At 37.7% G+C, this 13,722-nt stretch overlaps 1 protein-coding gene across 1 annotated transcript in view; it reads left to right on the forward strand.

The window, feature by feature from the left end:
* Positions 1–2,209: 2,209 nt before the first annotated feature.
* Positions 2,210–13,722, forward strand: part of GHR (growth hormone receptor) — a gene marked incomplete at its 5' end in the record, with an annotated part of 15,474 nt that continues 3,961 nt past the window's right edge. Inside the window, 5 exons of the mRNA XM_010288212.1 lie at positions 2,210–2,339; positions 4,812–4,972; positions 6,011–6,189; positions 10,967–11,138; positions 13,239–13,329. Of these exons, the coding sequence (XP_010286514.1) occupies positions 2,210–2,339; positions 4,812–4,972; positions 6,011–6,189; positions 10,967–11,138; positions 13,239–13,329 (733 nt within the window). The remainder of the gene's footprint in view (positions 2,340–4,811; positions 4,973–6,010; positions 6,190–10,966; positions 11,139–13,238; positions 13,330–13,722) is intronic.

Consider the following 13,722-nt stretch of genomic DNA (forward strand, 5'->3'; position numbering starts at 1 on the left):
GTTCTTTCCAACCTTAGTGTTTCTGTGATTCAGTTCCTTTCATCATGTTAAGAAGTGACAGTGTGACTTTATTTACCCCTGCAGATGAGGACACGGTCTGCATGGGCTTTATATATTATATGTTCTAGCTATAAATACAGTGCAGGCATCAACAGAAATACTCTAATTTAGAAGGGTTTTCCAGTATATCATTTTCTCAAATTCTTAACCTGTTTCAGTAAAAATAGCTATATTTGTTCTTGATGCCTGTAGCTGAGGATAGAAACAGGAAAAGCCATAACATGTACTTCCTTGCACACTATCTGTTTATAGAAGAAGGGAGAGACTCATGTCATGTTGATTATAGGTATTATGCAATTGAGGCAATTTTACTCATGTCTTTGAAGTAAAGGCACAAAATTTAATTTATTTTTCTTTGTTTTGTTTTTAAAAAGATTTTATTTTCAATTAAATACAAAAGAAAGTTCTGGTTTCAAAGCTGGAACATTCATACTTTTAAAAGTTATAAATGTAATACTATTCTTCAATCTTTTATACTGTTTTGTTTTGGATCTGTGTTAGAACAGTTTGCAGTTTCATGATCGTGTGCTGTTTTTTAATAAAGATTTCTACCATGTGAGAATTGTTTGATGAATTATATGGAATTGTGTGAAAGCTCAAATCAAGGTCAATTCCAAAGCATTTTGGGATTTAGGCCAATGCTGTCAAATATCGAATACCATACCAAAAATAATCAGTGTATTGGGTTTGCGTGGCAAGGTTTTGGTAGCAGGGGGGCTGCAGGGGCGGCTTCTGTGAGAAGCTGTGAGAAGCTGCCAGAAGCTTCCCCTGTGTCCGACAGAATCAGTGTCAGTGAAGAGAGGTAGACACTTCCATGTGCATGCGATCTCCCTCTGGAAAGCTTTCCAGGCCAAATAGGAAACGTTGGCATTTAGACCCTTAAAAATCAGGAAAGAGTTAAGTACTTACTTTGAAAGCACTGAGTCATACCTGCAACATTTGTTTTTATTTTTGTCACAAGGGTTGGTGAGGCTGACTAATTGTAGCAGTCATTTCATGGTCCTACATCATTTCAATTTTGACAAAGAAGAGAAATTAAGAACATAGAAGTGGCATGTTGCCGAACAGGCATCTTGCTTAGAGCTGTCCTTATCTCTCTCAGAGCGAGGTTATATCTACACAACGAACCTGAACTCAGTTCAAGGTAGCTACTCTAATGAATAGACACATTGCAAAACTGCTCAGCTGGGTAAACAGGAGGCTGTGGTTAGTCTAATACCAAGCCCTGCAGTACCACGCTTTCTTTAAAGCAGGTGCAGGGCTAATTCAGCTGTATTTGTACTGAGCTAATCAAACACGGCATAAGCAGCCGGTCCAAAGAGGTGATTACCCGGCAGCGGTCAGTGTTGGCGCAGCCTCACTTTGAGAGCTGTGCGCAGTCCTGGGCCCCCAGTTTCAGAAGGATGTGAGGAGCCTTGAGTGCGTCCAGAGGAGGGCAACACAGCTGGAGAAAGGGCTGGAAAGCATGTCCTATGAGGAGTGGCTAAGGACTTAGGGCTGGTCTAGTTTGGAGAAAAGGAGGCTGAGGGGTGACCCCATTGCTCTCTGCAGCTTCCTGAGGAGGGGATGTGGGGAGAGAGGGTACTGCTCCCTATTCCCTGGTATCCGGTGACAGGACATGTGGGGATGGGTCAAAGCTGCACCAGGGGAGGTTTAGACTGGACATGAGGAAGCATTTCTTTAGCATGAGGGTGGTCAAACATGAGAAGAGGCTTCTGAGAGGTGGTCGATGCCCCAAGCCTGTCAGTGTGCAAGAGGCATTTGGACAATGCCTTAAGAACATGCTTTAACTTTTGGTCAGCCCTGAATTGGTCAGACTGGTGGACAAGATGATCGTTGGAGGTCTCTTCCAACTGCAATTCTGTTCTACTGAACCACAGCTATAGGGTTGGCAGGTCGCCACGCTGTGTGTCAGGCTGTGATACTAACACTTCTACACTACACAAAAGGGAGCTTGACCCATCTTTCAAATTTGGGTCATCTACATACATGCAACATAACAAGAACTTAAATCTTGCCTCCAATAAAGAATTGGAAGAAAAGTTGATTATTCGTTAAAAATGCTGAGTTTCATTTTAACAGGATGTTAGTCTGGCTTATGGATTTGTTTGATGTGTCTCCTTCTGTCCCCTGCTGTTTTTCCTGACAGACATTTTGCAGTGGCCACAGATCAGCAAGTGCAGATCACCTGAACTGGAGACATTTTCATGTTATTGGACTGACGGAAATTTTTATAATCTCAGTGCTCCAGGAACAATACAGCTATTGTACATGAAAAGGTAATAATATGGAAAGAACAAAAGACAGAGGAAAAGAGAGAGAAGTCATATATTTTGCTATGCCTGTTAGCTCGTTGAATTTTTTTGCTATGATATGAGCCATACTGTTTTTAAGGGCATGAAATGGTGTTTTAAGTGCATATTTTTCAATGTTGAAATTTGTTGCTTATTATTAAGCAATTTGGAGTGACAAGCATTACTTGGCAGACAGTTAAGAACACATTCTTATTAAATTTAGGTCCAGATTGCAGAATCCAAAACTGAACACTGTGTGGCTTGGGAAAGTTTTTAATAGGGAACTTCAGTTTATTCCTTATCAACCTAACTTGCAACTGTGAGATTTGTTATATCTGTGCACAGATGTGGAGTTTGGATACAAGACCCTTTCACATTTTTTTTTAAAGTTTTATAAAGCTCCTATTGATCAGTTGCTTTTGGATTAAATGTGCATGTCCCAGTGAAAAGGCTGCTCTGAGACTGGGGATTATGTTTCATTGAGCCCTGTTCAATTCTGATTCAGATTCCACTTAGGCTTTTGTAATTTTCAGGATGTTATGCTGATTAGCCTGAAAGAGGACATAGATATTACCAGTAATGGCTATTACAGAAAACAGGTCTTTTGTTTACAAGAATAGGAGTATATGAGCTTCTGTTCCATCTAATGTACTGGGTTTCAACCTTTTTGATCTACAGGCACTTTCTACTGGTCATGACACATTTGCTTAGCAAACTTAAGCCTAATGGCAAGGCTGGCTTTCCTACTTAATCTTCTGTGACGTCAGAAATACAGGGATACAAGTTAAAACCACCATTTAAGTAAAAATGTTTATCTGACAGTTTTCAGTACCATGAGGGTACAAACTTTAAAAATTAATTAAACTCTACGATAAAGCAGTACCACTTACATTGAGCAGATCACATATTTCGTCTTCGTCCTAGAAATTAGAATACGACAATAAGAGATGTGTGTTGAACATCCACATTGAAAATATTTCTGTTTCAATGTGCAAGCAACATGTAAGGCTCAGGACTGAATTCTGATCATCTAACCTAGTCTCCTACTTAACACAAGCCATAGTATCTAACTGTGTACAACTTTACAAGTCCTGACTGGCACAGCTACAGCATTTCCTTTAGAAAAGTGTCTGGTCTGATCAGCTAAGCACAAGGCCAGTGCTTAGTGGCAGAAATGCTTCTTAACTAATTTATGTAGCATCTGCCTTTTTACTTCCTTAAGCACCCACTCCAGTATTGAAGGCTGCACTTGGCATAATTGATTTAGCTTAATCCTCCTTCTGTAGAGCTTCAATGGCTCTTAGTAAGAAAAGACGTTTATGGTATATTTTTATCAAGCCAAGACTGTAATTTTTTAAAAGACCTCTGTTCAGTCTCTATTTGAGCTGAGATATCTTTATCAAGATAAAGAACAGCAACAGCAGATCTGTTAGCTATCAGATTTGTTTTTCTAAAGTGACTTCAGAAATACTGAATAAATGTCTGTCACTTTTCCTGTGGACTATTTCTAACAATTTGGTCGCTCCCATTTTGCTTTAACTGAAGACTTCCGTGGTTTTGAATCTGCTGAGTTGTTTTCAGCTTGGCCATATGAAAATGACCCTACGCAAGTAGGAGAGTTTCTCAGCCTGAGAGTTCATGCCACTCTTTGTAAGTCTGCTGGTTTGTCTTTTTTAAGAGATGAAAGGAATGTGATACTTCCTGCTGCAATTCTTTTGTTTACAAAGAATATTTATGAATTTTTGAACAAATTCAGAATGGAAAAACATAAGAGGTTCCTTGCTAGTAGTTCCAAGCCTGTGTTTTAGAAAATCTATATGCCAAGGAATTTAGCCCTTCCTCACTCACAGCGGCTATATTTCTCTTCACTTCCTTCACATCTTGCAGTCCTGGGTCAGTTTGTGCCAGATCTCCTACAGCATCCACCCTGAGGCATTTTCTTGCCTGAGCGATCAATGCTCCAGTGCCTACACCCCAGTTCAGCTCCCCAGGGCACCGAACTCCCTTGTCCTTGGCTTTGCAGGTGGTGCAGTACTGATCTGCCCTAAGGACTGGCTTGCACTGTTTCAGACCTCATTATGTAGCTGGGCACCTTACCGCAATTTAACTTCTCCTGGACAACAGTTGCTAAAATGAAATCAAATTTACCTAAGTTTGTGCTTGCTGGTAGTCATTAGCACCTCCCAGCACAGCAAGATGTGCTGTCTGGTCTTTTGGAAGCAACATCCAAAGCATAGAAATGCCACTAACAGTGCATGAGAACCTAAAATCATTCATGCAGGTTGCTTGGGTAGTGGTTTGGTTTCATTGTAAATCACAGTCAATATTGACATGTTTTTCTCACTTCCATAAAAGTTATGACTAATCAAAAATGCGTCTTGTAATATTTATAATTTGTACTTTGTAAGATCTATAAATCTCTCTTTCATGTACATTACATTTTTGTTGTCATTCTAGGAATGATGAAGACTGGAAAGAATGCCCTGATTATGTCACTGCAGGAGAAAATAGCTGTTATTTCAACACGTCCTACACCTCTATTTGGATACCGTATTGTGTTAAGCTTGCCAATAAAGATGAAGTATTTGATGAAAAATGTTTCAGCGTTGATGAAATAGGTATGCTTCCATTATGCATTTTACCTCTATATATCATAATGGGTGTGATGCTATAGCTTTCGTAGTACTCATACTGAATTTAAATTTTCCCTCTCAGAAAGGTTGGTTTCTAAAAATTATGATGCATGGCAAGGGATTTGGTCTTGTAACATATGTAATGTGATCCACACCAGAAAATATTGCCCAGATTGGAAGAAAGCTAAAAAATAAAAGCAAATAGGTGGTTTCTCTTTCTGAATACCGGTTGTCTCTCAAATGTGTGCAGATGAGCTTGCCTTTGCTGTCACTCTGAGCCCTTTCTAATGATGCTACATAATCTTGTTCAGTGCGAGCAAGAATGGCATTAAAATCTTGATTCTGCAATGTTCTGGAACCAAACAGTTTTTTGTTCCTGAATCAAAACTAATCTATAGAATCTGGATGTTTAGCATTTCTAAGCTAGAATTTATATTTATTACAGTATTAATTATGACTGTCTGGGACTTTGCGGATGTTATTGCTTGTTGAGAGTGGTGGTGTATGTATATGCAATTAATTTACTCCTGCAAATGACTAGGATGCCCACTGCTGTCTTTTCTTCAGCTGAGCAAAATTACATTAATTTTTCAGATACCATAGTTTTTCAATTTACTTCTATATTAGTTACTAAATACTTAATTTATCTTTCTGTATTACTCCAATTATTGTTTATATTTGTAGTGAGAACTCTAAATTTAAATTTTGATGGAGAATTGTTTATGTCCCAGTGTTTTATAAGCTGCTATTGGGAAATGTAGAGTAATAGCTAATATATTCTTAGTCTTCTTTATTAGTCACTCAGGTGAGATTTATGCAGACCATGTCTACTGCCAATGGCAGGGTGTCTTCTTGTTACCAGACTTGTAGTGACTTTGTCATTGACTCATAGGTTTGGATTTTAATCAGCAAATATGTGGTTAGTAGCATCTTTAGCCCTGAAGTCATTTAACAGTGTGTAATAAGAATAATCATTTCACATTGAAAACTGGCTGTTTTATTCCAAATACTCTGTTTAAACAGTACTACCTGATCCCCCTGTCCACCTTAACTGGACTCTGCTAAATACTAGTCAAACTGGGATCCATGGGGATATTCAAGTAAGATGGGATCCACCACCAACAGCAGATGTTCAGAAGGGATGGATTACTCTGGAGTATGAATTGCAGTACAAAGAAGTTAACGAGACAAAATGGAAGGAGGTATGAAGCAAATATTTATTATACAATAATCATAGCACAGTGCAGGCCTGTTCTGTCCCTAACACTTTTGTACTACGATGAAAAGCAACAGGTTTGTAATTGCCGATTAGATGATACCTTAAGTCTTAAAAAATATACCCATATTCTTCTGAAGTTTTCTAGCAAACATTGTAACTTTATGTGTCAAGACAGTTGGCATGCAGGATAATATTAACCCTGAAATCTCTGTATTAGATTAGAAAGCATAGCAATAGTCAGATATATACAAGTGTTTTCAAGGATAAAATATTTCTCTATTGTTTTCCTAAACAATTAGCTATTTGAAACAGTGCATGGTATTTCTTGTAGTTGGAACAGGAATATTTTGCTTGGAAAATGTCATCATGTCAGTCCAGATCCTGCAGGGTATCTGTAAAGTTCTAATGTTTATAATTGTCATTTCAGTAGATGAAAAAAAAAAAAAAAGCTTTGAGTTATCATTTGAAATTTGATACAATAAGCAAATAAAAATAACGCAATATAGATAGACATACAGTTTTCATACCAAACAGCAATGGGGAATTGTGACTATATGGATAGTCCATGACAATATAAAATACCCCAAATCTTCTAAGTTTGCTTTTTTTAAATCATTTAACTTCTCATGTAGTTAGTTTTCCTATTACAGGGAAGAAATTGTACTCAGCTTACATGAATGCACAGGCTAAGTGCCAGTGCATTGTGGCATATTTGCATATGGAGAAGTCTTCCTGAATACCAGTTCAGTGCAATAAGAACATCATTTCAGAGCCCTTCCTTTGCTTTCTTATTAATATGAACTGAGGTAACTGACAAAAGGAAAGCAGATAATACTGTTATGAATTTGTCTTAATCTACAAAAGGCAAATTTACCAATTGAAACACAGTCAAACTGGTTTGCTTGCCTTCATCTGTGAAAGACCTTGGACCCCTCCTCACTTCTGATCCTTCTCAATATTAACATTCTCTGTTTATCCTACTCCTTATTAGTAATTCTACAGCGCAACAGGCCTATAATGTCTATAACTTTTTCCTAATATTTGTCTGAATTTCTCTCTATACTGGTTTAAGGTATACTTACTGTCCAGCCTTTACATTTTAAAGCCTACAAAATGAGTTAAGTTTAGGTAGTAAATTGATACTCCTTAAGAACCTGAAAATCTGCAGAATATTTATAGGGTTTACAAAAGCAGGTGGCAATGCAGGTATCTCTTTAAAAAGGCACATTTTTGATTTTTTATCAGCCTTTAGGTATCAATTGCATAAATACCCTAATAAAGCTTTGTTCTTGCTCCAGTACCATCAATAACTCCAGCATGCCTTGAGAATAGTTATTCTCCGGAGAGCAACGGTTTGAAGATCAGTGTTTCTTCTTTCAGAAAATAGATAAGGAATTGCTGAATACTATACTTGCCTGAAGCAAAACAGTACTATAGATTATGTTGTACTGCAGCTGTATATATTGTATGTTATTGAGCCTTTCAGCTTAAAAGCACAAATGCGGCATAACTCCCTGAAACACTATCAGAGCACAAAAGAGAAATTTCTGAACAAGAACTTGATCTGGCCTAAGACAATAGCAAATCTCTGAATAACAGCATTGGAGCAATGATTTCATTCTTTGCATTGTTTGCTACAAATATCTTCTGGAATGAGTGTTGAAGCAGTAAAGAGATAAAGGTCTAGTTATACTGTTATTAGTAGTTTTTTACACAAAGGATAATTGTTGGCTGCTTAAGTATACCATAAGGTTTTACATACAACTGATTCAGAAAACTGATACAAAAATTAATTTATAGTATTTAAATTGTACTAAGCCTCCCTGTTACTGAGACTTGTCTGTAATTTTTTTGGATGTTTTGGGATGAACCTGTTTGATTTTTAACATATAGCATTCATTTTTTTCAATCCATTTACTAATTGAAAATAGATAACTAAAGAGGACTAAAACATTAATTAGCAAATATTGTAACAGTAAGTTATAGTGATAAGAGGATCAAAATTATTTTCTGAGAAACTTAAAAAACCAATAAAATCCCCACCCTCACATAGCAGGTGTTCAGGAGACAGAGCCAAATGTAAACTGGCTCACAGTTTGAAAAAAATTCATCATTGTTACTAGCTCCTTGCTGGGTATCTTTTTAAAATTCTACCCTCCTGTCTCGGAAGTGTTGCCCATTACATTTGCTAGACTAGAATTCTGTCCCCTCTTATGTCTGTGCAAGCTTCCTAGTCATGCCTAGCAATAGCTAAACAGACCCTGTAAGGCTGCTGTGTTTTTCAAACAAGATGCGAAAACACACATCATCTGAGCAATTGTGAAGAATGGTGACTTCATAGTGAAGTATCTGCCTGTGAAGTGCCTAAAAACGTATGTGTGATAGGGAATCTTGAAAAACTAATTTTCCTTCAGTTATTTATTGTATTTTAGATTGGCCTGATCTTTTGACTCACTAAAAAAACCACAAACAACCCAGGCCCAGATCCACCTGACATGGGATGAAATTGGTGATCACAGCTCAGTCCTCAGTGAAGAGGGCTGGACTCTGCTGGCTCCTGTTATCTTGCTGAATTTTTGCTGGAAAAGGTCCATTTCACACTGCAGTGAAGTGCGCTTAGGGCAGGGCAGCATGGAGTACCAACTCCAGAGCTGAACACCATCACTGTCGGTACAGCACTGTGGCTGAGATACAGGGCTTACTGGTTCGAGGGATGCAAAACTCATCTCCCTACACTGCACTGGATGTAATATCTCCATGTGTTGTGTGGGTGCCCAGCCCTGTGCTGTGCCTACCCAGGGTACCTCTGAACCTTTCCCTGGTACTGCCCAACTCCCAGTTTTCACCATTTTTCTGTAAAAGCCATTGCCTTGGTTGCCATGTTGCCTGTCCTGCTTGGGCCAGCCTCTGTCTCTGTTGCCCCCGTCCCGGTCTGTGTTAACCCCCTCTTGCAGGGCCAGACTCACGCAGGCAGCGCAGTCACACAGCGCAGCGTGACAGCGGGTTTGTCACACCTTTCTTTAGCACGGCAGTCACAAGCATCACTCTGTGTGCACTGACTGAACAGCCTGCAGTAAGTCCAGCAGCCCAGCGGTCTGGTTCCAAGCTCCCCTCCACATACTTTAAAGGATTTTGTTCTGTGTTGTCCTGCATTTTTATTAGTTGTCTCTTATCATGTCTGTCTCATATAGCTTTTAATTGGTTTAATCTATATGACAAATGCTATTCAGTTCATGCTGAAACTCCCCAGTCTATACATCTTGCTCCATCCAGGTGTCTTACGTAAAGTTTTGTTAGTTGATTGATGGACTAGAGGCATCCTGCCCATTAATCAATAATCTGTTCTTTAGCAACTCTTGGGCAATTTCAGGTACACAGCTACAGTAATTTTACCTCATATTTTTCAGCACTGTAATTTAGCTTGCATACTGCTTTTTCCAAGTGCCACCATTATTTGGGGTACATAGAATTTTAGGTGGTCCAGCATCCCTAAGAATCTCCACTAATTGTCTCAGAAAAAAGAAAAAAAAAACAACCAACAAAAAACACCTACCTATAAAACTTTAGTGTACTATTTCTTTGTGGCTTCGTAGCACAAAATAAGTAAACTGGACTAGTATATATTGTATTCCATTACCAACACTTTCCAGCTGGATAGTCTTCACATGTGAAAAAGCCTTTGTGGTGTAGAGCAATGGTTCTCCACGATCTTGTGCTCAGCCACTAGCAGGGAAAAGCAGTCTGTCTGGAGTCACTGCCTTCTCCAAAATATGACTGACTGGTTCTCAGAACACTTGAGTCTGGAGCCACCAGACTCAGAGAATACCACAGATTGTAGCTAGCAACAGAATGTGTCTCAAGTTTAGATTATGCGTCTACAATGATGATAACAATTGTATTGTTGAAGCTTCCTTCAAATTCCCAATGGCTGCTGTTTCCTAGGTGTTTTAATTCTTAGCCCATGATGAGTTTTGTCATGATCATCCTTAATAGTGAAGTAAAAGTAGAATATAACATCTGCCACATGGATTTCTATTTTGAGCACATTTTCCTTATTTTTGTATACTTTTGTTGGGCTGTTGGAGCTAAAATACATATTCTTAGAGGAGTAATAGAAGAAGAGAGAGATTTCACATATGAGGACCTCTAATGTGACTTCCTACATTGTTTGACATGTGGCAGTATTTAAGTATATTGCAGTTAGTAATATAGAAGTCTCAAGACCGACAATCTGATGCCAGCTCTCAGAGAGTCTCCATTATCACATTTTAAATATAGTTGAAGATTTTGGGACCTATGTAGTGTTCCCCAAATAAATACATTTGTAAGATGCAATACATCTGGTTTGAAGGCCTTTAACTAGTTTTAAGGCTCCCATGTTATTTTAACAAGGTTTTTGGCATTGTAAAGTCAATAACATTGTGTTGTAATGGTAAAAAGGATTTACAACTTGATAAGATCAGTAAGAGGTGTTCACATCACCTACTTATGGCATATAACTGGGGGCAGCTGCCTTTCTTCACTGACTGTATTTACAGGGAGCTTGGATTCTCCGCTTTTGGTCCACTGAATCACGGCAAAGCCTCATGGCTAGTAAGTCAAAAGTAAATGGTGTGAATTTTCTCTGAACTCTTCTCATGGTATTCTTACAGTTCCAAGTAGCAAAAGCACCTTGAAATGTTCATGTCTGAAATCAAGAAGCAGTGTAAAATTCCCAGTACAACTCAAACAAATAAATCACAGTCCTTCTGTCTTTACAGTTAGAACCACGGCTCTCAACAGTGGTTCCACTATACTCTCTGAAGATGGGAAGAGATTATGAGATACGAGTCCGATCAAGACAACGTACCTCCGAAAAATTTGGGGAGTTCAGTGAAATCCTTTATGTATCTTTTTCTCAAACAGGCATTGAATTTGTTCATTGTGCTGAAGGTAAATAAGCAAAGTGCAGTGAAGTGTTTTTATAACCATGCTGTCTTTTTGTCTTTTCGGTGGTGGGGGTGTTTTTTTTCTCCTTACCATTAATGTTATATGCTTGAATAATTCTACCTGCTACAGGAAAATCATTTGGTGAGATTGAGAATGTGCAAGTTCCATATAAAAGTTCAGAACTAAAATCAGCAAGGCTGTTTCACAGCTCATCAGAGAGCAAAAATACAGATAGCTTTAAGAACCACTGTTGCACATCTTATAGAGCCTAAAATACAGTTAAATCTCATACTTCATCATCTAAAATGAGCACTCTGGTAGTGAAGAGAAGAATTGTCATTTCTATTAGTGTTACACCGCTACCTAAGTTTGTTATCAGAATGATATGCTTTTCTGATCTGCCCGATACTATCAAGGACAGTGAGTGTTTTTCCGATTCTTGCTTCTATCTTGTACTTGTTTTTAAAGTGCTATTAAAGACAGAAGAAACAGTCATTGAGGACCACACTTTTTTCTATTAAAACAATGAGACAGTGCCTTTTCGTAAAGCATTCTCAGGTCTAAACTACTAAATTAACTCTTCAAAATACGAGCTCTTCAGCAAATTATTTTACCAAGCTGCTTCACTTCATTTTCCAGATTATTAGTGAAGATGCTAAATAAAAACACCCATAACTCTTATCTTTCAAAATCTTGCTAGATTCCCCTTTTTAACTCTTTGTATTACTAGTTTTCATTCATAATTTATATGAACAGATAATGCTACGGACATGTGGCATTATTTTATTAACACCAACTGCATTAAGATGTCAAGGTTTTCATATGAACAAAACTAAAATACTATGAAAATCTAAGGCCATTCTACAAGCACAGTTTTCTTCAGTCACTGAAAGTTGCAGATTCTGCAAGTTGATCTGTATCCGTACATCTCACACAGCAGCAGTGATCTGATTGGACTCAGAATTTATTCTTGCTTGTTTTGTAAATCACCTTTAGGAACACAGAATTAAAATTTAAATTCCCTGTGTATTAAAAATCTAAAGTAGTTAAGTTCAAATGCAGTATTCTAACTTTTTGAAGAAGCTGGACATTCGCAGGTCTCACTGACATAACAAGGAGTTACTGGTTCTCCATTAAAATAGGGACCTGTCTAACACAGACATATCCTGGTAAAACTTTACTCATTCCTGAAAACATGTCAGTCAAAATCTAAGCTGGGAGCACAGGGCTAAAACTGGTACCTGAATTTTTTTTTTTTTTTCCCAAAAGTACGTATATTTAAGTTCATGTATAGAATTCTAAAGCTTTCTGTCCAGTATTCCTTGGACCAAAAAAATGAGTGAGGTTTACATGGAAAACTTAAAATTGGGAACAAATAAGAAGAATGTAAGACAGCCAGATTAAATTCCTCTATACTTTGTATTCTACATTGTCAGCTTAAGTATAAGGGAATTGCCAGTATTTAAAAGAGGAAACATTTCATTTATCAGTATGGTTCTTCATTTCTACCAAATTGTATTTCTCAATGATCTAAATTCCTTGTAGCCCCCCGCAAGGTAATTAAAGGGAGAATTAATTTTTTTTAAGTTGATGGTTCACAACATAATTAATGTTTGGCCTTTAGAAAGAGGAGTAGTATGGTTTTTGACGCCACCATATTTTAGATTCTGTGAGAGAAGAATAATTTGCCTATGATTTAGTACGCTATTAATAATGTTCTCTCAACATGGGCAAACAAGCAGTAACATGGTCTGTGGCGTTATATGCCATCAGGACTACTAGTAGTACGTTCCAAGCAGGCAGAATGTTCCTCATGGCTGGTTTTGCTACATACATTGTCTGTACTAAGATCTTGTTTATATTTAAAAACTCGGTCTGTTTTTACAAGGAGTCTTAGTGGACTCACAAACACAGCAGGGAAACTATTGAGACCAAAAGGGTATTTTTATTTCTGCTTAACACATAACTTTCACGTTTAAGTAACCAAAAATTCTATCAGTTTTTACCACTTTCAAATCCTCAGGCAGTGGAAGAGGAGGTATAAATCAAAGATGCAACAGAGATGCAGATTCCTGCTAACATGTTTTTGTTCTGTTGTTTCAGAAATTGAATTTCCATGGTTCTTAGTTGTTGTCTTTGGAGCATGTGGGCTGGCCGTAACAGTGATCTTAATCCTGCTGTCTAAACAACCAAGGTAGAGAGTTTTTACTTGCCAGATTTTACGTACTTGTAGCTTAAAAAATAGGGTGCTTCAATTGTTTCAAATCCGAGGGACTAAAAACTATTTTGAAGATTGTTGTCCATTCTCATAAGCTACATAGTCGTTGGCATATGTACATACTGATCCTTCAGCAGTGGGAATCTGATTATGTTGATAGCTCCTCTTCCTTTTGGACTGCAGAACATTTTATTCTACAGTATTTACACAGTTAATTTACTTAGACTTTGAGGAGGATTGGTTTTTCAGTCTATTCCTATTTTGTAAATACTATTTTTACTGCCACACTGTTCAAAAGATTCACACAAACATATGTCTATATATTTGTTCTTCAACTATTCCACTAATTTCTGAGTATTTCTTCATTCA

Source organism: Phaethon lepturus, unplaced genomic scaffold (genome assembly GCF_000687285.1).
Source record: "Phaethon lepturus isolate BGI_N335 unplaced genomic scaffold, ASM68728v1 scaffold21435, whole genome shotgun sequence".
In the NCBI taxonomy this organism is placed as follows: Eukaryota; Metazoa; Chordata; class Aves; order Phaethontiformes; family Phaethontidae; genus Phaethon; species Phaethon lepturus.